The following is a 27,128-nucleotide window of genomic DNA, read 5'->3' on the forward strand; positions in this document are numbered from 1 at the left end:
GAAAACCATATAGTTTTGTGACTTTGATGGATATAAACCAAAATATGCAAATGCACTGATGTGTATATGTAGAGAGTATGGAATATCCTGGTTTCCTTGTTAAACTGAAATATGTAGGATAACCAATGTGTTTAAAAGATTTATCCAATTAGTCTGTGGCTGAACACATGCATTAATCTCGGGCCCCACAAGCATCAAAAGGGTTTCAGTTTTTGCATATAATCTCGTTGAGTTAATTCTGTTCAGATGGCTTTCAAATTATAAACCCTTCTAAGGTTTGTAACTCTTAATGCTAACAGAATTATCTCTATGACTCAAATAGTTTTTTTTATTCTTTCACCATTCTTGGTGATTACAGTAATTCCCCTTAATCCTAATCAAAAGTATTGGAAAATTATTTTGTTAGAAAGGAATTAAAAAAATGTTTAATTCAATATATCTAAAAGGAAAGAAATAGAATTACTTTTTAATTGATTTAATATTATACCTAAAAAGGGAGTTGTCACTCCTTTTTCTCATGATGTTTTCTCATATGTAATATTCTAAAATTCATAAGAGATACAGCATGTGAATTAAAGAATTTAATAATATGAAAAATTATTGTTCCTGAACAGTCATTATAAATTCTATATTATAAAAATAAATAATAAATTGTATTCTGTAGTTACAAGTTGTAGTAATATTAATAATAATAGTTTCTTCCCTGCAACCTACCAATGCTATCAATTTACCGTATTTACTCGATTATAAGACAAGGTTTTTTTCAGAGAAAATGCTCTGAAAAATACCCCTCGTCTTATAATCGGGGCCGTCTTATAATCAGACCTCAAATAGGTCTGACTATGAGACTAAAATCCATCGCTGCAGGGGACCTGGATCCTCCTGTGTTATGCCCCCCCCCCAACTTACCGGTGCTTCTGAGTCCCCGGTGCTTAGTCCGGGCACCGTGTATAGCTCTACGCGATTGGTGTAGAGCGGAAGTTGTGTACGCGAATCGCGTAGAGTTCTACAAGTTGCCCGAACTAAGCACCGGGGACTTAGATGTTATGCCCCCCCCAACTTGCCGGTGCTTCTGAGTCCCCGGTGCTTAGTCCGGGCAGCGTGTAGAGCTCTACGCGATTCGCGTAGAGCGGAAGTTGTCTACGCGAATGTAGAGATCTACACGCTGCCCGGACTAAGCACCGGCAGACTCAGAAGCTCCGGTAAGTTTGGAGGAGGGAGGGGAAGGGAGTGTTAAATGGGGGGCATAAGGCATTTCTGGAGGCAGAGTGCTCTGTGAAATGCCTTTTAACCCCCATTAATGCCACTCTGCCGCCAGAAATGCCTTTTAACCCTCTATATGCCACTCTGCCTCCTGAAATGCCCTATACCTCAATATATGCCAGAGTGGCCTATAGGGGTATAAGGCATTTCTGGAGGCAGAGTGGCACATAGGGGGTCAAAAGGTGTATCATGGGGCACAGTGGCATTTAGAGGGTTAAAAGGCATATCATGGGGCACAGTGACATATATGGGGTATAAGGCATTTCTGGGGCAGAGTGGCAAGCCTGGGGGCAGATGTGCATAACTGGGGGGGCAGGTTGGGGAAAAAGGAAATAAAAACAAAATATTTTTCTCAATCGTAGCTTTTATTAACAAAGAATTGTTCACATAGTTTACATGAATTAACATTTACTGGGAAAACTTTTCCTAGAGGGTCATCTTATATTCAGGCTTTTTCTTTTTTTTTTTATAAATTAATATTTAGATTGGGGGGTCGTCTTATAATCGAGCAAATATGGAAATTATGTGTTGTAAAACTGACATAAAACCAAGTTGTTTCCATTTCTTGGGTTAACAAAACTGTGGAATTGATAGCATAGCAAAATTCACTACTTAAATGTAGCTTTTTGTCATTTGGTGCTATTGTTTTGGCAAAGTCTAGTGTAACCCCATTAAGGTGGACTGCTTTTTCATTTGTGTACCCTTCGAGACAATGACACTTCTGCTGTGTTTTTATGATTTTTCAATTTAAAGGTACAAGTAGCACATCGCAATTTCAAAACTTTTTTCCAAACCAACCATCCTGTGTCAATGTCCTATTTGGGACATCTTTAAAGCCATCCACTTCAATTTGCCATCAAACCATATATGTTTGAAAACTAGACACCTCAGGATATTTTCAATTATTATAGGGGTTTTTCACCCTCTGTGGTTCTTGCATATATTAGTGCAAGCTACTATATCAAAACAATACAGTAGCTTGAACAAAGGGACACTCGTGTTGCAGTTATCTACCCTTTGGTACCTTTATTCATTAGGTTTAAAGGAAAATTACCCTAGCAGGTAAAAAAAGAGATTGCAGTAAGCAAAAAAGACCTATTTGACATTTTTTTATTTATTATTTTTTTACATTTTTATTTATTTTTTAACTATTTAAAGAAAATACTCTTCATTGTTGAGCGCACGGCCAGCATTATACAATTAACTTCCTGTTTTGTTATTTCCATTTTCCTCATTCCACTGTTAAGGCTGTCTGAACCAATCAACAACAATCAGCAACTAAATAATAAGTACAAGATAATATAACGGGGAAGAATAATCATTTGGAGCCTATAAAAAAAGTTGAGATACCTTTTCCCCATGGTATGCACATTAGGTGTCTCATGCCTCGCAATGATTAGGCTTAAATAAGAAGAACAATCCTATGACATGGGTAGTGTGTGAGAGTAGGAGTGTAAGAGGCTGCCTAGGAGCCTAGGCTAGTATGGGGCCCTGCCATGAGATGTTAGGAGGCAGGTATACCCCATTCATCTGTAAAGAATACTAAAAAAATAACAGCGATATAAAACATTCTGAATTTCAATATAGTGATATTGATATTTGGTTTTTAACTTTGTAACTAGTTTAACTACTTTATGGTAAGGGACAAAATGGTAGATGCCCAGAGACTAGCTGCATAGGACACTCAAAATGCATCTTCTTGTTCATGAATTACAGTCACTCTTAAGGCCTACATGTGACAGGTACAATTAGTCTGTGCTTCAAAACAGTAATTGATCTTTGGACCCATAAGCACCAAATTAGTTTTTTCTTCTTCTTCTTCTTCTTCTATTTTTGAATAAGTATTCTGAATTAAAACTAAATGGTTGCCATACTAAATGGTTGCCAATGAAGATAAATATAATGGGAATAACTATGCATACATGATTTAACTTGCATCTTGTGCTTTTTTACTTTATGCAAACTTGGTCCTGGGGTCATGTTTAGTAATAGACAACATTCCTTAACTGCAACCCAGCTCCACGCCTTTTCATTTACTGACTCATTTAATTGCATTAATTATTTTACATTAGGGCTCCATTCTCTTACCTGACGAAAACAAGTCATAGTCAGAAAATACAGAACAGCCATTCTATACACGATATGGACATAATAATCCAATACGCAATAAGCGGCCATATTACTTATTCGCATCACAGTTTGGGTCGTAAGAATGGCTGAACCACCAATTAGAGCAAAGGCAAAACACCAAACGACGTTGAAGAGCGCCGTTCCACGGTATAAATAACACATAATACATCTTCGAACATATCACAAACACTGCATCTATAAACAAACAGCGTGTTTGGTACAATTGACAGTCGTGGGACTTGTAAGTGAGGTTTGTGCAAGCCTAATAATGTATTAGTAGAGCAGGAGTAGCGTTATGATTTATATCTTATGGTACATAACATTTGTTAGCATTCAAAAATGGTGAACTATCCTTGGTAAGATTTATTTTTGACTATGTATGTGAACTGTGTTTCATTGGTTCTTGTACGTTGTCTACATATAGTTTAGTTCTGTCTAGAGGAGGTTAGACGATGATTTGATGGTCTGAAATGTACAGGCATAATGTATCCATTTTAAATGCTCAAACATGCTTCATAGGTCATTGAATCTTTAGGACTGAGTTTTCTATTGTTTCAGTGTTACTCTGTACAGTCGTACCCTAAAATGTACAATCGCTCTATGAGGTTTTGGAGTACACAGGTGAGAAGAAAGATCTCTTATCTGAAAAGTATTTCAGATAAGGGATACTCAACCTGCAATGTGTAAAAGCAGTATTTCAGTGAGGGGTATACTGGGTCAGACAATCATTTATGTATTGTCAGAGTCTATATTTCTGCCCTTCCCATTCAAGGTGCCCTGCTCTTAGACTAACATATCTGTATCCCCCCTTTGTCTCGCCTTCTGTGAATGATTCTTGGCTAGCTTCTATAATCTCCCTTTTAGCCAGCATTACAGGGAGTCTGAGGCTCCATGTTATGTGGCCAAGGGCTCCCTGGACCTACCACTCTTGGCCCAGTCAGCCTAAGCCAGAATAAGTCACTGGATCCACTCGTATTATATCGGCGGCTTTGTGACACCCAGAGATTGCCTCACCTCTGCCCCTTTCGGATACAGACAGCGACCAGTTTTGGCATTGTGCATTCATAGTTGCTAGCAATCCTGAGAAACTATCATATATTTTCTTTATTTATATCTTCACTTAGTGAGTTGTATAGAATAAAAAAAAACTCTTCTGTGTTTGGCACACAAACATATAAGACTCGTGAGTGTTCTGTCCATGCTCCTATATTACTTTTATACTATGGAATACTCTCTTTTACATGTTTCAGTGTCACCTTGGTAATAAGACTGGTTAATACTTCCTTTTGGTTCTCTCTGTAATACTCTGCAATAAAAGAATCATAGTTTTGACCTATAACTCTGTGCTCTGTTTAATCCTGAATAATGGCAGACCTATATATCTACATTTGTCAAACTATGGCAAGTGGAATCAGGGCACCCATCTGTTTGTATCACTCTCACCTCAGAGCAGGAGGGACAGACTAATCACTAGTTTATATTTATAGCATTATTTAACCCTGGAAGGCTAAGCCTGAGCTGCTTTACTCTATCTCATAACAATAGAAGAACAGTCGAATAGCTTCCTTTAATGTATGTCAGCTGGCAGTTAGACAGACGCACTCCTTCTTCTATGTCACTTTGTAGTAACTCACAGTAACTCAGGCGGATGAAGGCCCTTCAGCTATATGTGACCTGCCAACCTCTGTCTATCTTAGGCTTTACCTAATTGGATTAATTAATGTGACAGGTTCATAGAGATACTTGAATTTTCATTGAGTGACTCAGTGGCAGATCAGTGACGATCTGAAGCTATGAACTAGTAAAACTGTAAAAAAAATAATCATAAATAAGACTTTAATTTACCTTAATGTGGCACATTCATGAATGCTTTTCTGGATAAATCGAGTTAGATCTTTGATCAGATAGATTTGAAGTCATTCTTTTATTTTCTCTTAATGATTATATGCCATATCTCAGAATTCTACTCAATTTGCAACTATTATTGCACTATTTTCTCTCATTTTCTAAATTCTTAAATTGTAAAAAAAATGTCCTGTTTCTTTTAAATCAAATCCAAATTAGATATGAGTGTAAACCATCTAGAATGAAAATATCAAGCATTACAACATATTCATTTATTCCTAATCAAAGAAATATATATTGTCGAGCCATTAGATATTGAATGCCTTTAATAACATAGAGATCTGCATTAAGTTACTGTACCAACTTTTATTATTTTAATATAGCTTCTTTAAACCATTTTCCCTTCTTTGATAATGTCGTCATACTAAGCTAAAAGACCTCCATATTGATGGCACTAGTGGGTGGCCATATAGACATATTTGACTGACCAGGTCCGTTCCTGGAACATGTAACATCAGAAAATAATACTTGGCATGGCAACAATGCTTACCTGTAGACTGACAGTTAACCAAAGTTTTAATTTTTGAAAAGAACATGATTGCTCCTTAAATTGAGTAGCTAAAATCCCACCTTACAAGTTCCACATAAGATGACATCCCACTACACTGACTTTCTTGACAAAAACAAAATAGGCAGCTAATAAGAGAAATTTGTGCTTATCCCCATTTGTGTGTTGATTAATGTTTCTCAAAAGATTTTTGGTTTCCTTGACTGTTTTATTGCTGTCCGTTCTGATGTTTCACTGCACTACCGAGGGTTTTAGCCCTGAGGGAGATAAAATCCAGATGGAGTAAGGTGACAAGACTTTCCGCAAGACCCTGTAACCAGCAAACCTTATTTGGTGGTGGAAAATTTTGCATGATGTTCCCATAAATTCAAAGCAAGGATATATGTTCACAGGGTTGTTTAAAAAGAAACAATGTTCACAAGAGAGTTAATTGCAGCAGTAGGTAGATTTATAACATAAACATGGGGGAGCTGTTAACAAAATATCTACTAGGCTGTATAAAACAAAGCAAATATTTGGATGAGCTTTTGGAGTGGTCAAGAACAGTGACCTATGCACGATAGTATGTTGAAGGCTTTTAAAGGTTAGCCTCACAGCAGATTTAAGATAAGAGCATTTTAAGTCATGTTTTAATCGTCTATCTTCTTCAGCAGTGAAGGATACATTGATAACATCAATGAAAGCTCATTTCTTATAACTCAGTTATGGAACTCACCAACGGTATAGGTTTGCATGGTACCTAAGTGGGTTTCACAAAGAACTGTACGAGAATAAAGTAGTCAGTCAACTTTAGTTGAGTGAGCACACGTTTTCTTCAGGATAGAAAGAATCTACAGGTATGTAGATTCAGAAGGGAATGTATCCTTAGAAATCAATGTAAATAAATATACACAAAAAAAAAACACAGTAAGCTAAAAAAGCTAGTTGTATCAAACCTACCTCAAACTACACCATAATCTGCACACCTTCCACTAGGTTGAAACAATGGGCCCTTGGACTGAGACAACTAGGTATATAACCTAGAAGGTTTTCTATCTATAACATGTTTCCCTTTGGTTGAGCCTCTAGATACTGTGACTGCAAGAATGTAGCTGCTCCCCTCAAAGCAAATGAAACAGGTCAATTTGTCAGGCCAAGCTGAAAGCAGGCATAATTAACCAGAATCGCTGGGGTTAAAACCGACAAAAATAAAGCAAACCCAAAAGGTCACCAAGAAAGGCGCGGAGACCCGGGCGGGCAAACAAACTAAGCATCTGGATTTAATTGACATGAGATATTGAGGTGCTAGAAAAAGTGGGCAGTGAAAATTATTGTCCATCCATTGGCACATGTATAGCCCTTAAAAGAGATGATTTACTCCAACTGTTGGGGGCCCATCCAGAGCTGTCACCTAATGCCATCAAGCTTTCACCTTCAACCAGTGCAAAGGGGCTTAAAAAAATATAGAAAACCCAAACAATAAACTTTTCTACATCCAATGGCAGCAGATTCCAAATGGCCATTGGTTGCATGAGGCCACTTATGTCCACAAATGGTAAGGGCATACAATCCATATTCCAATGACTATACAGAAAGTCTGCATCTTTGTAGAGAAACTGGGTTTATTTACACTATCTAGGAGGGGAATACATGTAAATAATCCATCTAGGTTGTTCTATTTAGTATGTATAAATCAGCAAGTGCTTTGGATGTGCTGAAGAATTCTCACTGTTCCATTGCATTATAAGCAACAGTACTGTGAGTTCCAGCAGTGTGTACATCCACAAACCCTAAATATCAAGCCACAACTTAATTAAGGACCCTTGTCTGCTATATGCAAAGGTGTTAACCCTTCACTATCCGCATTATTATGTTATCTGTGGTGTATTCCCTGTTCTTTTATCTTTTGATTGTAAGTTTGTTTAGGAATCTCCTCTCCAGCATGTCTGACCTTGTAATATCATAAACCATTTGTATATCGTGTTCACCTACTGTACAGTCTGGAAATGTGTCCTTGCTTTACAAATACATAAATGATAATGGTTGGATCAATGCGATGAAAATTATCAGTCATTTGTTTCCTATAGTGTTTATACCTGTTCTGTTTAAGCAGAAAAGTGATGCATATAGAAATGTAAATACAATAAAGATGTAAAATAACAGTCTAAGAAAGACTATAAACTCATAACCATAAATGCAGCTATTAATAAAATAACACATGCATTCAGAAATAGATTCCAGTCCCTCCAGTGAGGTTGGGGATACACATGGGACATATTTGTGAAAACTGTGAACACAATTTTCAAGTAAAAGTAAAACAAAACATAGTGTCAGCAAACATAAAAAAATAATTCGCTCCAGTTCAATTAACCTGCAAAACATCACTCAACATAAGGCAGTTTGTCCTTGATCACCAGAGACCCGTAATGGAAAATACAAAAATGAAACCGGAATGTCACAATTATAGTTTTCTGGGCACACTTCCAAAATAGTTTGAAATATTTTTTTCCCAGTAATATACCATTGAGTATACACAGAATTCAGGACAATAACCATTCAGGAAGTTTACGTTAAGTTTTATACTGTTTGTTTCTAAAATCTCTTTAACTAAATACTGTTAAACACTTTACACCACTGGACAATGACACTATGTAATTCTTCCTGGAGTTACAGTTAAAAGCATGAAAAAAGAGGGACTGTCCGCATCTAGCCACCAAAGATTCATACAATTTACAACAGGGAGGACTAATCATGCACAGTCTGAGAAAATAAAATGAAGACAGCTTCTCCGCATTACAGAAATTACTCTTTATAGGCATCATTAAAGCAAACACTTAAATTATCACTGGGCCTAATACCTGGCCTGATTATGGTTCTGTCCCCTGAAAACTCGATTACCCTGTAGACTTCCTAACCTTAGCAAGGGCCTTGGTTGCTTCGTACAAGGTTTAGAGATTGGGTGGCATTCTGGCTGTTAAGAACCTATGAACCTCATGAGCCAAAAGTTTTTTTGGTGCAAGAGTTCCTAAACAGAATTCTTAGTTGGACACTAAATAAGTGTATAAAAATATGTATGTGTTGTTGAATCACAACTGCAAAGCTAAATTTTGGTAGCTTCTCCGTGTGGTTTGGCACAACATCCGTAGCCCCACTGTAAGCTATGTTGATGAGTTCCTTTGCATGTATGTATCTTGTTTTGGCTTTATGTGGATCTCAATATTATGGGGAAAATATAAGCGATTTTGCTTAAACATTAACAGGAGGCTCCAGGCTTTCCCCCAACACTCTGCACCACTGGAGGTGCATGTGTTATAACCCCTAGTTGTCTACAGGTACGCTGTCGCTACGACATGTTTGTTATCTCTGATTAGATACTCTGCTCTATAACACAGTTTATTTATCACAGCCTAATCTGACAATCACCTTTCTATAACCTTTTGAGCAGTGAGCTGTAATAAACAGATAGACACATTGAACAATGGGGTCTGATTTATATGAGCTGCCTTTCTGAACCTACAAACACAATAGGCAAATCCTTTCATGAACTCAGTTGCAATTCAGCGTAATGTAGAGTAGTCACTTTATAAAGTTGTTTTATTTGGTTTCATTTTGAAATATTTAAGTATGCATTAAATACATTACCTTATACTTTATGTACTTAAAATATTTTTTTCATTCACCTTTGTCAGCGATTTATGTATAAGTAAGAGATTATTTTCAATATGCCATGATACAGCCTTTCACTTGACCGGGGCTTCTATACAGTAGAGCTAGAACTGGCTTGGCCTAGAAGACTAGAAAAGATAGTGGTTTAATTGCTCCCCTTTTCAGTCACCTGTAGTGTTTGATTGGACCCTGTTATGTCAATAACATCGTAGTACAGAACTTATGGATCTATCATTCACACTGGGGACCATGAAAACAAATATATTGCAGTTCACTTCTGACCGGCAGACTGCTAGCTGAACAATACAGCAAACAAATGATCTTACCTATATACATGCATTGCCTTATATGAATCCTATCTATTCACTGAGCTGTGAGCAACGGAAAGGTAGCTGTAGATCAAGGTTGAAATGTATGGTTGAGATTAGTATGATATCATTCTTCTGTCTTGATGAACTCCAACTTCCATCATACTCAGCAGAAGACCAGCAAGAGTAGAAGGATTGTCCAAACAGTCTTGGGGTGCAGCTAACACACTTACCCAGCAGATGCAAACTTACACAACTCATGGAACAGGTTTAGGGACATTCTTAATGTATCTGTGTTTAGAGCTCCATCTAGCCAATAACCATCAATGCTCTGGTATACTAACTAACATGCAATTAAAAAGGTGGAGTTTATGTGTTCCTTGAGCATACCTTGGGACCTTTCTTACTGCGGTTATACTCTTTTCTCCTCCACAATGGTAGAATGAACCTAGTTAATATATCCTATATCTTTCATAGTGAAAACTGTGCACCGTATACCTATGTGGTTGTCTTTGCAGATGGAGAGAGTTTTCAATGAGATGGTTGAATACAATAGCTATAAGGTGATGTGGGATCAAGGTGTTGGCCAAAATGTTTAAACATGCATATGTCATCCTTTGCAAGGAAAGAATGTGGACCTACTGTAGGGTTCAGTTTAAGGGAGGAGAGGGAGATTATCCTAATTTCAAAAGTATTAGAAATGGGACTGGTCACAGTACACGTATTTAGTTGATACCATCACTTATTTGCAAAGAGCCAACATAAGCTGCAGTTCTGTACAATTTCTAGATATGTAGTTAGTGGAGTGAGGTAGAGGTAGAATAAAATAATGCAGGAGATGGAAAGGGAGTCACTGTGAGGATGAATATAAAGAGAAAAGAAGACAGTGCTAAATTATCTGTGAACATGATATCGGAGTATTCTGGTTTAGGGTGGTAGGTCAGGAGGGAGACAGTCCCTGTCACAATTTACCATCTTCATGACAAGCTACAGCTCAATGGACCATTTAGAGAACCTACTAGTGACAAATTTGTACTGCAGATATCTGTGTTTTTCAGGCTTAGGTATCCATAGTATCGCACCCTTAAAGTTTGTTCCCTTGACATCATGTACTGACACTGAGCACAATTCAATGAAGATAAGGTATATCTGGGTCGAGCAGTCCATAGGGCAGCAACCCTAATAAATACTGCGGAATACAATGGTGGTATAAAAAACAAAAAATAATAAAAACAATAATTAACAGATCAGGAGGTTATTTATAGTGGGTGCAAAATGTCTCAGACAAGCCCAACTAAAAATGAACAAAGCTTAATACTTTGCCCTGTGTTAAGTCTATACTCAAGAGCATCTCAGAGTTTTCTCATAACTCCCAAAAGTCCCAGTGTTTATTGGACAACACAGATATTTGGGCAATGCTATCCTAGGCAGCCGCTCCACTGTCTATTTTGAAGACAGTGGGGATCAGGGGTCAGTTGGGGAGATCCTTTCATGTCTTCTGGCTGGTCCAGGGAGCTGTAAAATAAAAGCAGCTATTGCAGCACAGACCTCCATTGCAGTTCCCCAGTGGCCTCTTCGCTGTGCTTTAAAGCTAAGCAGAGCAAAGTGTCTTGCTCTTCAGGTAAGGTGAATGTGTAACCATACCTTAAGCTCAACCCATTTCTGGCATTGGCCCCAATGCCTCTTGCTACAACCCACCAATTAGGTACCCTGATATAGACACCTGAAATGTTGGGGGTATGAGTTGTCCTTCTGGGGTCCCTCTCTCCATTGATATGTAATGGATCTAAGCATGATGAGCAACAAAGTTTCCATACCATAATTACCTGTTTTACTTGCAGGGAAAGGCCCAAAAATACTTCAAAATTGCAAATACATCTGAGACAAGCTCAAGAAATAATGGCAAAAGTATATTATTATAATTGTTTTTTTTTTAAGTAATTTTTGCTTCAACAAGTGTCTATTGCCTCTAGTAAACTAGAGATCCCTTGATGTATATGCAAGCTTTACTATTCCAAATGAAAATGTTTCAGATTATACTGGCTGCTTAACATTAGCTAATGTTTTAAAGAGAAAATAAGAAAATAATTAGGTGTGATGGTGATGCTACTGTATATTCAGATGCTGTGTGCAAGCGGTACTTAATAGAACAGTACAAAAGTACATGAATAATATATTTTTCTCTTAAAACTATGCTTGAATATTATATACCATTGCATATTATATCAGATATTTACTAGATGCCTCTATATTTAATTTTATTTATTAATTTACTGAAAAGGCAATTATCTCATCTTACCAACTTAAAAGAGAAACAGGAAATAAAATCATATGAAATTGCAAAATTATGTTATTCCTATCTGTCAGGGTGCCATGGAGCTGGATGAGTGGTGAATATATATTCAGATAAGAAAAAATATCTTGAACATTCTTGGTTACAGTGGTTGAAGAAGTTATAAATAAGTTATAATTGAAGTGTATTATCTATATTTAATTTTCAGCTCATCACAGAGAAAGCCAAGTAAGTAGACAAACTTAATGATTAATACATGGGAGAAAAATGAAATGGGTCATTTAGAGGTATTTATGAATAGTCCCTTTGGGATAATTTTAATTCTTTCCTTATTACAGGAAATAATGTCATTTTTGTATCAGGCATTTTGCTTTAGGCAAAAAAAGTTCTACTACATCTCTCCTCTACAATGTATAGGAAGCAATATATGCATATCTTGAAACTCTCCATATTTTGCCCGGAGACTCTGGGTGAAGCTCTGCTTCTTCTGGTTTCCGGGTCACTGCAGGGAATCTCTGGGTCGCAGGAGCATCATCACGGCAATGCCCACTCCCCGCCCCCTTCACATGCAACAATTGTATGTGGGACCATCCACTGACATTGGTGGGACCGTCCACTGACGTGAGAGGGACCGCCCATAACATCAGCAGGACCTCCTACCCACATTCCCCAAAGGTTTCTATATATCGAACCTGGCTCATACAGTTGTTGAGACCCTCAATAAACATAAATTGTGCTATGTTGCAGTAATTAAAGATACACTGTTTTTGCACGTAAATTTTTCTTTTATATTTTTTTCAAGGTACAATATTTCTCTGAATGTTATTTATTAGTATGTTGTGGCCTGACTAGGCCTAGACAGGCAGGTCCAGGGGTGCGACAGGACTTGGCAGTAGCCAAGGTAAACACATTGTATGGATGTTTACAATTAATCTGTTTTGATTGACAGGTCATTTTGATCTCACTAATTATTGATATATCAAATCATCTTCACACAAGTAGTCCCTCTCATTTCCTCTACTCTATTGTAATAGTGCAACAGAACCCCTATGCAATCGTCAAATGCAATATAATCTCTACACAATTAAATATCCACACTTAGGGAGACCGCTCTGCCTTTACTGTATTATAATATATTTCATGTATTTTTTTACTTACTTTTTCTAGAACACTAGAACTAGTAAAATATGATTGAGCATTTAGTAAGAACGAGTTCAGGCAGTGACATTTCACTAGTAAAACTAATATAAATAATACATATAAAAATATGCTTGTAATTTACAGGAACATGTTTAATTCACAAACTAGAATTGCCAGAACCTATCCCTACAATTTATAGGGACATGTTTGGACTGTGAATATGCGTAAGAAAAGAGTATGTTTGTGTAATTATCCATGCTAGTTTCAGACAGAAATGTTTCTGGCTATGGGAAAGAAAGTCTGCTCTCTGCATCTGGAGATCTTCAGAACAAGCAATAGAAGGATCTAAAGAACGTATGAGATGATTACTGTGAACAAATGTCGTGGGTCCTGTGCATATGTGTACTTGCTTGCTATTGCAGTAAGACCACTGTACCTGGCCTGGGTTTCAAAAATAAATCCCAGGAGATTTCAGCTTTTGCCAAAACCTCCCACAGCAGTCATAAGGGACTGCTTATTGTCATCTTCTTAAAGCATGGTCAAAATTAATCATGGTGGAAGAGAATGGTAACTGAGAAGTCATTTCCCTCATAAGGTGTTTTCTGAAAGTATAATGCAATATTTTATGGTGACCATGCACACCACAGATATTTCAGTCTAATCTCAAGGCAACTAAATTGTGCAATTTCTCACGCAGCTGCTTTTGCTCAGATCCTCTGCAGCTGCCTGTGTTGTCCAGGCAGCTTTTCCCAAGTATTGTAGTATTAGAGCTTGGTGATCATATGTCTTTGTTTTCAGAGGAAACGTCCCCCGATTGAGAAACCCTTCTGGTTTACTTTTCTTCCCAGACATGTCCTGTGAAATTATATTTGAAAAACATGCCACAAAAATATGCTATGTTCACATTCTAATGACATCTAAGGATCTGTGGATAAAGTATGTGGACACTTGAGCTTGTTAGACATTCCATTTTAAAACCATGGGCGTTACAATTCATCTCATAGGTGTTCAGTGGTTAAGGGCAATACTCTGTGTATGCCGTTCGCTTTCCTCCCCATCAAACTCTTTAAGGGCATCATCATGCAGGACTGGAAAGGAAACGGGAAAGAGCTATCCAAATACTAGTGCCACAAAGTTGTTAGCATATCATGTTGTATCATATAATGTTTTGTATGTTGTAGCATTGACTGGAACTAACAAGCCTAACCCAAACCTTGAAAAAACAGCCCCCGACCATTATGCCTCCATCAGACTTTACAGTAAGCACTATGCATTCTAGTAGATATCATTCTCCTGGCATCTGCCAAATCCAGGTTCATTCATCAGACTTCCAGATAGTGATGCGTGATTTAACACTCCACAAAATGCTTCCACTGCGGTGGCGGTGGCTTTACACCACTCCAATCAACGCTTGGCATTGCACATAGGGATCTTCTGCTTGTGTGCAGATGCCCAGCTATGGAAACTCATTTCATGAAGCTCTCCATACAAAGTGCTTCTTCTGATTTTTTTTCTGCAGCAGTTTGGAACTGCTACACACTCCGCTGTGCATTAATATGTTGAATAATATTATATACTGTAACCATCTATTTACGTAACAAAGGGAGGTGAGAGTTGTATCTGCAAGATTTATCTCTAACAGCTTGATCTCATCATATGGCAGAAATACTTCATAGTATTTTAATGGTCAGTAAAAAACCTCGATATAAGATAGATATGTGTAGAGAATATGATTATGCATATAACTGTAGAACTGCATACTACTCTATGTAAACATTTGTAGTTTAAATCTGATTTGACCTGCTTTGATAAGAGTAAATGTAATACATTTTTAAAGTAAAAAAAAAAATGTGAAAAGGCTCACCATTGTTTGGTAGGCCCGATACCCCAAAATGTTTTTAATTGTATTTATTTAACAACACATAATTGCACTCATCCCTTGCAAATAAATAATATTTGAGAGAATCTGTTAGGGCCAAATGTCAGCATATCAGTAGGTTGAGTATATGACTGTATAGAAAATGCTCAGTAGTCCCCATTCAGCATATTGTTTTCCTAATATTGTTTAGGACACTGTATTATAAGGCCAGTTGGCTTGACTTGCCCACTGGGAGGAATAGTACTAGCTATCCTCTGAATACACCATATGGACGGACAAACCAGTCCTTTGGGAAACATTTTGACAGCTACATCACCATATGGCTCTCTTGGTTAGAATTCTTGACTCTTGCTATCCCACACTGGCAGGCAGATTCTGGTTGACAGAGAAGACATCAGGTGAAATTCATAACATCATAGCCAACACCACATCCTGTAGTCTTTTCTGTGTTTTACAGATGAGAAAATGAAAGAGTTGCTAATTGGGTCACATGGCAGGAAAATCTAATTAGGATAGATAAATATAGGATGTTAATTAGGGTGGAAATGAACAGCTTGTGACAGCTGAGGTCATACAGAGACGCAAGGGACCTATCTCCCATCCTCTCCTGATACACCAGTATCACAAAGTGTAACTCATTCTACCCACTGAAACACTGGCAGTGACACATGAATCATCACCTTATATGTATTCAACCAACATCAGATATAAAGGCATCATAAAATCTCAGTTTATTTGGCAAGACCTGTTCTTTTGCTAATTTTGATAATTTACATACCGTAAATTTTGACTCTACAGTTGGATGATGTGGAGAACAAACCTTGACACAGCATGTTGGGTGGCTATTGAGAAATATTTAATCCCCTAAACATATCCCTTTGGATGCCAAAGACAGAAGGAATCTGGTCATCCCATGCTTAAATAAACATTGTCAACACTTGGATGCATGTTAAGCAAAATAGGAAATAAAGCCAGTAAGCAATACCTCAAGTTGTGCTATATTATACCATAAAGGTTTTCACTGAATATGAGTAAACAGGAGAAACAAGAACAGATAAAGAGAAAACAGGATGGCATGATTGGGACACAGGGTCCACTATCTCCCCATGCTTGCTAAAAAATATATATGTTTATGAAGGTTTATCAAAAAGGAGACAACATGCATAGCTATTGTTCAAAAACACTATATATGGCTGCCTGCATGGAATGTTCCTTTCTTATGTATTCATATGTTTTTTTTCTCCTTCAGGTTGATGAGACATTTCCTCCAATAAAGGCCTCCAATTTGTGTGGACGGCTTCCATTTTGCACACTATTCCATCAGTTGAATAACTGCAACCATGAGTAGCCCTTTATCACCAACGGATTATGACAGTCTCGAAATTCAGCAGCAGTACAATGATATTAATAACCGGTGGGATTTGACTGATGATGATTGGGACAACGAAAACAGTTCTGCGCGCCTTTTTGAAAGATCTCGGATCAAGGCGTTAGCAGGTGAGACAAACCAAGTGTGAAATATAATGCTGCTGTAATAACGGATATGTGCGCGGGCAGTGGCGTAAGTACCACTTGTTCCTGTCTCTCTCAGTACGGCTTCATAATCTAGAGAAAAGGGCCCTTCTGGCCTGGACTGGTCAACATTTTTGAACCGGCACAGAGAGAGACAGGCATGCAGCAGGGTCATGTTACACCACATGACCCTGCGGTAAAAACGAGGCTGCGGTGTGCGAGCAGCAGACTGAATGCTGTTGATGGATCAAGGTTCCTCATGCAGCAAACCAAAAATCAACTAGAGTCTAATCTAATCATAGTGGACTACCTGGCAATTTATTTGGGAGTTATGCCGTAAAGCAGTATGTGTGAAACGTGGGAGAGGCCACACTATCATCACCAAATGTTCTAGTCAACAACATCAAAAAGATAGATGATAGATGGAGGGCCCCAACTTTACCAACCAACATGTCCCACAGTGCCACTTTTGCCCCAAACAGCCTGAAAGTGCCACCTCTGCCCCAAACAGCTTGAGTGACTTTGCCCCAAGCAGCTTAGCAATGCCATCATAACAAGCAGCCTGCCTGTACCATCTTGTCAGTGCCCCCAAACAGCTTGATGCCATCTTTGAATCAAATAGCTGGTCTTTGCCATCATTGCCTTCAAACAGCTTGTATGTGCCATCATTGCCCCCAAACAACTTGTCTGTGCCTTCTTTGCACTCCCCCAAACTACATTCTGGCACACATATTTGAACATACTTTTCCTAAACACAAATTACACATATTAACACACACACTTATTCATATTCATTAACTGTCACGTACGTACCGGCACGCAGGGTCGGCGCCGGCTTTCTCCCGGATCCCTGGTGCCGGCGTCGTCTCGGCCGGCGGCTTCTTCACTCCCCACATCCACGTGGGGAGCTGGGGAAGACGGCGACGGAGCGGCGTCGGGTACCAAGAGAGGGGCGGCGCTCCTTCATGCCGCCCCGGTACCTCCTCCTTCTGCCGCCTGTGTGCAGGAGAGGGTGGGAGGTGAAGCCGAGGAGGCTGTTGCTAGAGGGGCGGCGCTTCCAGCGCCGTCTCCCTCTAGAGTTCACATAGAGGGCGGTAATAGGGCGGGATCTACAGGCGTGACGTCATACAGCACACCTGTGATCACTATAAAATCCCCAAGCACCCTCTCAGCAGTGCTCAGATATTCTGAGACGCTCTGTATGTTACATAGCGTCCCAAGTGCTGTGCTCCTTGCCCTATTTTGAACCTGAACCTGAACCTGAACCTGTGCCTGAACCTGTGCCCAGAGGCGTATCTACTGAAAATAGCGCCTATGGCAAGCACTGAAATTGCGCCCCTGTCCAAATAAAAACCCATTTACTAGCCCCTGCTGCCTATATATATATATATATATATATATATATATATATATATATATATATATTAGTCCCTGCTGCCGATAGCGGGTATAGATCAACACGCAAACCCAGATCAATTGAAATTCACTTGTGATCTCAGCACTGAAGGTATATATCAAATAAACAGAATCAGACATACAAGTCCTGTATTTGCAGGTATACAATAATAATATATGAAACGTAGCATCGCAGGTATAGATCAACTGAATAAGACATATTAACCCTGTATTTGCAGGTACACATAAATAATGTATGGAAACATAGCATAGCAGATATGGATCTACAGCATAACACAAAAACCCAGCTTTGCAGGTAAAGATCAATTGGAATTCACATAAAAACACAGCATTAAAGGTATATACACACTGCCTGTGCCATCTCGGTCCCCAAGGCTCAAACCTCCTGCTAGTGCCATCTTTGCCCTTCCACAATTATACATCTATGATACACAAACACTTTTACAGTCACTCACTAATTCACACTTTAATTCAGAGAACTCATCCACACATTAACTCATGCTCTCCCTCATTCACTCAATGCATCCACACATTAACTCATGCTCTCCCTCATTCACTCAATGCATCCACACATTAACTCATGCTCTCCCTCATTCAGACAATTCATCCACACATTAACTCATGCTCTCCCTCATTCAGACAATACATTCACACATTAACTCATGCTCGCCCTCATTCAGACAACTCATCCACACATTAACTCATGCTCTCTCTCATTCACTCAATGCATCCACACATTAATGCACACTCTTTACTTATATCTACCCCCCTCCCTCATCACTTTTTAACCCCCTCCCTCTCTCCCTTACCACTTTTTAACCCCCTCCCTCCCCACTTTTTACCCCCCTCCCTCCCTCCCTTACCACTTTTTACCCCCCCTCCCTCACCACTTTTTACCCCCCTCCCTCCCTCCCTCCCTCACCACTTTTTAACCCCCCTCCCTCCCTCACTCACCCACCACTTTTTAACCCCCCTCCCTTATCACTTTTTAACCCCCTCCCTCCCTCACTTTTTAACCCCCCTCCCTCCCTCACTCACCACGTTTTAACCCCCCTCCCTCCCTCCCTCCCTCCCTCCCTCACTCACCACGTTTTAACCCCCCTCCCTCCCTCACTCACCACTTTTTAACCCCCCTCCCTCACCCACCACTTTTTAACCCCCCTCCCTCACCCACCACTTTTTAACCCCCCTCCCTCCCCTCTTTTTAACCCCCCTCCCTCCCTCCCTCACTCACCACTTTTTAACCCCCCTCCCTCCCTCCCTCACTCACTCACCCACCACTTTTTAACCCCCCTCCCTCCCTCACCACTTTTTAACCCCCCTCCCTCCCTCCCTCACCACTTTTTAACCCCCCTCCCTCCCTCCCTCACTCACCACTTTTTAACCCCCCTCCCTCCCTCCCTCACTCACCACTTTTTAACCCCCCTCCCTCCCTCACCACTTTTTAACCCCCCTCCCTCCCTCCCTCACTCACCCACCACTTTTTAACCCCCCCCCCTCCCTCCCTCACCACTTTTTAACCCCCCCCCCTCCCTCCCTCACCACTTTTTAACCCCCCCCCCTCCCCCCCTCCCTCCCTCCCTCACCACTTTTTAACCCCCCCTCCCTCCCTCCCTCCCTCACTTTTTAACCCCCCCTCCCTCCCTTACCACTTTTTAACCCCCCCCTCCCTCCCTCCCTTATCACTTTTTAACCCCCCCCTCCCTTATCACTTTTTAACCCCCCCCTCCCTTATCACTTTTTAACCCCCCTCCTCCCTTATCACTTTTTAACCCCCCTCCTCCCTTATCACTTTTTAACCCCCCTCCCTTATCACTTTTTAACCCCCCCCTCTCCCTCTCACCTTGACGTCCAGCGACGGGAGCACGATGTTGCTGTCTTCCTGCACCGCTCGCTGGTGCCCGCTGCTTCACTGCTGAGCGCCGTAATATGACATCATATTTCGGCGCCCAGCAGTGAAGCAGCGGGCACCAGCGAGCGGCTTTTAAACACTGATGCGGAGGAGATAGAGGGGCGCCTAGCAACCGCTCGGCGCCCCTCTATCTCCTCCGCATCAGAGTTTAAAAGCCGCTCGCTGGTGCCGGCATTTCATGAAATGCCGGCACCCGGATGGGGGTAGAGGGCTCGTGGAGGAGAATGAAGGGCGCCGAGCGGTTGCTAGGCGCCCCTCTCTCTCCTCCGCATCAAAAAAAAAAATAAAAAAAAATGCCGGTGAGCGGCATTTAAAAGCCGCTCACCGGCGCCCCCCTTGGGATGGCGCCCATGGCACGTGCCATGGCTGCCATACCCTATATACGCCTCTGCCTGTGCCTACACCTGTGCCTGAACCGGTATCGTTATCCATACCTGTACCTGTACCTGCACCTGTATTGCTACCGTGCCTGTACCTGCACCAGTACCGTTGCCTGTGCCTGTGCCTATACCTGCACCTGTGCCTGTGCCTTACCTGTGCCTGCGCCTATACCTGTGCCTATACCTGCACCTGTGCCTTTACCTGTGCCTGCGCCTATACCTGCACCTGTGCCTGTGCCTATACCTGTGCCTGTACCGTCACCTGCACCTGTGCCTGCGCCTGTACCGTCACCTGTACTGTCACCTGTACCTGTGCTTGATCCAGACCCTGGACTTTACCTAGTAAAGTGAGTCTGAACTACACCTGTTTTTGCGTCCCTATTCCTTTGGTCGTCCTGCATATTGGGCTCCTTCTCTGAACTGAACACAGACACCCAGTGGTGTCTGACATTAACACACACACACTCCCTCTCACACAACTCATGCTAACACACACTCCATCTCACACCACTTGGTCACACATACTTATACATAGACATCTGCGCTCACACACCTATACATAGACATCTATGCTCACACACACTTTACAGACATCCATGTCCAGGTTGGAAGGGCCCTTTCAAAACTATTTTGAACCCATGCAAGGAGACAAGAACAAGTGGTTGTAGGGGTCACCCTGGAACCCCTAGAGGCACAAGTCCCGTTGCAGTTGTGACTACTGGGACCCCTGTAGCTATGCCACTGGATAGATAGATAGATAGATAGAGAGATAGATAGATAGATAGATAGATAGATGACTGGTATTCATCTCTATATCAATCTGTCCCCTGTAACCCAAGAGCACTCCAAGTGGCCAATTAAGGAAACTGTTAGCTGTGCTGACCCATGGGTTTTTTTGCATCAAAGGTTCTCCTAATACTAGATGAACAAATCTGAAGAACGTGGATTGGCATCCAATAAGGTAAGCATACATTCAGATGAGGGATAAATATATCAGTTCCCTGACAGACAATGTGAAAAACTAAAGACTCCAAAAGAAACCACTACATATCTTATCATTCCTTTACATTTAGTCTACATAACCAAAGCAAACACATGATACTAATATGCTGGGTTGAGGCCATAATGTTCCTTTTTGAATTTGGCAAGTATATAGGAAAGGACACAGATAAGGTTGTGGAATACTGTTGATTAAGACTATATGTGCAAGAGTGCACTGGCCCAGGCCAGCTTATTTGTTTAGGAGATAAAATTAATGGAATAATGAACTGAAGTAAACAATAAATAGTTAAGCCTACCCTGTTGGACTAAACTGCACGTGTGCTTGCTGGTTTTACAGTTTAATTAGATGTGTTAGCAAAGAATTCCAATAATAGAAATTTTCTTTGACAATATCCTACATTGTTTCCATGGATACCCATTGAACTCGCAATCCTACATTTTAACAAACATTAGCTAAATAAGCATTTAACTCCTTAACATAAGATCTCTTTACTGACACAAATCCACTTTACCAGCAAAGTCCTAGCAGGGTCATAGAATGCTGAAAACGTATTTGAATCAATAATAGTAATCTTATATCTGCTGCTTTTTTAATATGTTTGGCTCATAAATGCTATTTTTTATATATCTCCCCTATGAATTCAATTACATTATTCAATCATTCTTTTATTTTAAACACTCCAAGAAAACATTTTCATGTTGATGGCACATTAGCCTGTTTTGCATGGTATTGTACCTGCTGCTATATTATGGCACTGATGAGTATTATGCTGTATGGGACACTCCAGCCATCATATGCACTTTAATGCACCAGTCAGTTCCAGCACTGGCTCGCCAAACAGAGTATTTTAATATGAATCCTTCTTAAGAAGGGCTGTAAGTAAAATGACCCTTTAAAGGATTTTTGGACCTAGAGCGAAAAAAATTGCATGCCATGACTTAACTGCCACTGCGTGGTGCAAAATAATGGACCAAAGAGGATGCATATCAGTGAAGCTCTGGAGCTTTAGCATCTCTTGAAGGTAAGTAAATGTTGCTTTAGGATTTTTTTTGGCAGGTTGAAATAATGCATATTAAAGTTCTTATAAAGTCATTTATTATGTATTCTTTGTTTAGAAGGCTGCCTGGGACACTTGAGTGTCTCTTTCAGCTGTTCCCTGATGTATAGGTCAAAACTTACATTAGTTTTCTGAAGAGTACACACTTCCCACCATCAAAGGTATTGACTAACGAAGCAGTCAGATGCAAATTACTGTAGGAAGCTGGTATTTGAATTGCAAAGTTTGCTGTGGTTAAGGACATTTCATATTGATATGCATAGCAACATGTTCTGTTTCAGTGGATGTTTTGCAATTAGGGTTTTAGGATAATACATGAAAAAATTATATAAAATGAGCAGATCTGCATCTATGAAGGAGAACTTTACCCATTACGTTAACTTATATTCAGTCAATACGTAAAGATGCAAAAGCAACTTCCTATGTGTTATAATTTATACATGTAAAAAACACATATTGCATGTAAAATCGACCATACTGAGTTGCTTAAGTCACCATCGCTGTAATGTAACAAGCACAGCGCATTCCCTTGCAAATCTTCTTATGAAGCTAATTAATGCCCCAAATACCTAAAATATTTCCCTTTTCAGATTACAGCATTACATTTTTCAAAACCTTTTTTAAAACCTTCAGGCATTAACCCTCAATAAACTTTTCTTTTATGTATTCTATATTCTATTAATTGTAACACCAATTTGTAGATGCCTAGAAGCACCTAGCACTCAATGGGTTAATGACCACATCATAACCCAGCTAGTGATCAGGATTGCTTGCAGCTGTTTAAATATCAACTGGGGCCAATCTGTGCAGTGTGTGGGGCCGTTTCTTTGTCCTGGGGCATATCTTAGTTTATGCTTTGAAACATATATGACAATGTCCGCCACATGCATATAGGGCGGAGAGAATTAATGTTATGGCGAGTCAACATTTTGCTTTTTATTTATAAAATTTAAATCTAACAAAGTTAGTCTCAGTGCATTATTATAGCACTGTATTAGTATAAGTATTGTAGCATGACTTACAATGTCCCTAACATTAGAGAAGATTGTATAGTAAAGTACGCTGTAAAATGCATTCTTCAAAAAGAAAAAGAAAACAAATAATAATAAAATAAAGCACTAACATGAATTAGCGGCTGCAGCCATGTTGCTGCAGCTGCCCTTCTCTGTGCTCCAACATTTCTTGCTGATGATTGGCTGCCTAAAGCATTCAATCAGAAATAGGAAACACTCCCAATTCAAAGGAAGCACTCGTTGACCGTTGTGTGTGCTCACTGGGGTCTGAATAGACTCACTGGGGTCTGAATAGACTCACTGCGGTCTGAATAGACTCCCGCTTGCAGCGTTTGCTGAGCCAGGGCTGGAGCAAACTGGCAGTAAGTATATCATGTGTTTGGAGCTGTGTTCAGCCAAAACCTTCTCCTGCACTTGTAATAGCTGGGGAAAGGCAGATTATCCCAATGTAAAGGGACCACACAACCATCATATGTATTGAAGTACATGTGATGGCCAAAGTGTCCTTTTAATCCTATGTAATGATATTTAAAAACTACCAGAGGAGCACTATTGACTTCCTGTTTCTTAGGGTCTGCATGATTATTCTTTTGGGCCCGGACTGTCCTTTGAGTTCACCAGGAATGAGCCTCATGATCCAATGTCTGATAGTACCACCACTAACTACTTTCTTCGTTCTGACGGCTAAACTAATATTTTAGTGTGCAGCCATCTGCTGGATGCAGGCATGTATCTATCAGTCTTACATTAATTGGCTGCTCATCTTAAATTTCAGGTTCAATTTTCAGCCCTAGAATAGTCCTGATTCTTTCTTATTAAGTTATCTTTCTTATAGTACATAGTTACATAGTACATAAGGTTGAAAAAAGACCTAAGTCCATCAAGCTCAACCCTTTTACCTAACCTTCCTACTCTTGATCCAAAAGAAGGCAAAAAAAAAAACCCTAATTAAGCTTCTTCGAATTCTGCCATCAGGGGGAAAAATTTGTTCTTGACTCCAAAAGGCAATCGGATTTCTCCTTGGATCGTGAGGTTGCTGGTGTGTAAAAACCACCATCAATCATGTATCACTTTACTTGGGAACAATTAGTCTGGTAGAAGCGCCGCTTCTCCGGGTCAAAACCTGAATCCCTCGAGTCGAGGGAGCGGGGTCCTGACACGCCCACTCCCTGCTAATTTCTCATTAAATGGGGGGGTGTCCCAGGACATCAGCAGGACCGCCCACCGATGTCAGAGGGAGCACTCACTGACATCAGCGGGACCGCTCACCATCATCAGCAGGAATGCCCACTGACGTCAGCCGGACTGCTCACCAATGACAATGGGACCACCTCCGCTGTCAGCGAGAACACCCACTTATGTTAGCGGGTAGTCCTGGCTACCTCCCGCAAGGGTAGGCAGGTAGCCAGAGTCCAAAAGCTCCCAGGTATGTATATCACAGATTCTCTGTGGTAAACTGTTAAAGTAAATATGTCCAGAACAATTCAATCTGCTATATGCAAATTAAAGCATTTTCTTGTGAAGATAAGAGTTCTCATTTAAGTGTGCATAAGAATGTGAAGTCAGAAAATGTGGATATGCATAATACATACAAAAGACATATGCAGACCTCTATAGTGTTGTTTCCACTTTGACTAATGTAGAACACCACAATGTGACATCATAGCCCAACACTCTGCAGCAGAGGTGGTCCCACATGACTCAGTATACCTGAGTTGGCAAAAGCAGCCGATCAGTGGCAGGAAAAATGTTCCCATTGAAATCTTTGGGAGTGGCTTCCACGCATACCTATGGCCACTTCAATAGACCCCGTAACATTTGTAAAGATTATGAAAATCTAAAGAGTCCTCATTAAAGTACATATGATGGATGTAGTGTCCCTTTAAAACAAGTGTCCCTCTTTTGGCCATTATGCAATATTGGTGCATGCCATACCTTCCATTTGTCCCCATTTAGAGACCCTAATCTTCTGTCTGTCTGCCATATGTTAGCTGAGTGTCCCCTTTAAATTCTCATGTGGTTCCCCTAGCAAATGCATGATCCTCCTATATGCATTGCCCAGCTCCTGAATACCATTTGCTGTTGCCTGTACTCACATGTTGTACTCCACTCCCTTCAACTCCACAATATTATTTAACATGTTAAAGAATGCATATTAAAGTAGTTGCAAAGTACTTTAATATGCATTCTTTATTTGTAAGGCTCCATGAGACACTGGAATGCCCCAGTAAAGATGGAACATCAATAGATCTTTCTTCCTTTAGCCCCTAAAAAACTACAGCTGACCATGTTCATACCCAACAAACATTCTGAACGCCTAGAGAAGAGGAATATCAGGGAAGAAAGAGAGGGCAAAAGATGTGGGTCCCAAAAGAGGGCAAGCCTTCCTAAAAAGGTATATGTGCGGGGTATTGCAGCATTGTTTTAACTGTCAACAAAATATGTAGAATTTCACAACAAGTTCTTCATTGACCCATCCACTAAAATACGCATTAAAAGGAAACAAAGCTTGAAAAGCCTGTTGAAAAATATGAGTGGTATGTGAAATATTGCAACTACCCATAACCAGTACTCCACTGGGCTGGTAATGATAAAGAAGAAGCCAGTTGTGTCAGGTTAATGGGATTTGCAAACTCTTTACCAAAGCTTATGGCTTCAGAGAGACCCAGGACAAGCAATACATTGAGCGTTCAAAATACTGTATTCATTTGAGGGTACAGGAAATCAGTTCAAAGAAATGTTCATATTTAGGATGGACAGTCCCCTTTGGGACCCAAATCCTTCTTACCCTCTTTCCTACAGTTAATGTTTGGTGGCATAGTGTACTACAGTGTTCTACAGCCCTGAAAGACACAATGAGACATCATAAATGTTATTTCTAGATTAAATTGTATAAATTAAATGCATTCTATTTTCTGTTAAATGCCTACATGTCATAAGGAGCCATCAATAGGTCACAAAATCATATAAACACATTCAGGAAAGCCCTGCCCCCACACTATTAACACACCCCCCTTTAAGCAACAGTGTTTAAAATAATACTAAAAATAAGCAGAACTACACACAATATAAATACTTTAAATGTGTGTCCCTTTTGAAATGTTGTGAGGTATGTCAAACATTCCGTGAACATGAGCAATATCAGTGATTCTTCTAAAAATCATTAACTCACATTTTATTAGATTCTTCCACAGAGATAACACTTGCTGTGGAACAAGTTCCAAAACATTAAAAAAAATTGAAACATACCAAGTTATATTACTCAAAATGATCACCCCGCTCTACTTCATGTGGCCTCCAAGCTTCCTGAATGGCTGACTTATTTTCTTGCTTTTTATTCAATTTGAAACCTGCTTTTGACACTCTACTAATATAGTTCCTACTAAAGTAAGTCCAAAAGTAACTACTCTTTGCTAAACCTTCTGGACCTTTTTGTAGCTTTTGACATCGTGGACAACCCCCTTCTTTTTCAAACACATAATAATCTTGGTCTTCTTTGATGCTGTTCTTTCCTGGTTCTTGTTTTACTTCTCTAGTCTCACCTTTTTTGTCTACTTTTCTAGAATCGAATCCTGCCCTCTTCTGTTTCAGTTCACGTACCCCAAGGGGCAGTTGCTGGTGGCATACTTTCTTCCCCTAATATCTCTCCTCCTCTCTTTGACTGTGTCACTGATTGCTACTAAAACTCATTGTTAATAACACTAACACTGAAAATTGCTGCTTCTAGGTCACTATTGTCTCAGGCCTCTAATTTAAGCTCACAT

General features: G+C 40.0%; 1 protein-coding gene across 1 annotated transcript in view; it reads left to right on the top strand.

The window, feature by feature from the left end:
• Positions 1–16,411: 16,411 nt before the first annotated feature.
• The window catches only part of LOC149298557 (spectrin beta chain, non-erythrocytic 1-like), a 51,952-nt gene continuing 41,235 nt past the window's right edge, over positions 16,412–27,128 (top strand). The window contains exon 1 of the mRNA XM_089487317.1: positions 16,412–16,568. Within this exon, the coding sequence (XP_089343443.1) occupies positions 16,412–16,568 (157 nt within the window). The remainder of the gene's footprint in view (positions 16,569–27,128) is intronic.

Source organism: Sceloporus occidentalis, unplaced genomic scaffold, assembly GCF_023333645.1.
Source record: "Sceloporus occidentalis isolate IW3139 unplaced genomic scaffold, rSceOcc1.0.p SCAF_32, whole genome shotgun sequence".
NCBI classification, from domain to species: Eukaryota; Metazoa; Chordata; class Lepidosauria; order Squamata; family Phrynosomatidae; genus Sceloporus; species Sceloporus occidentalis.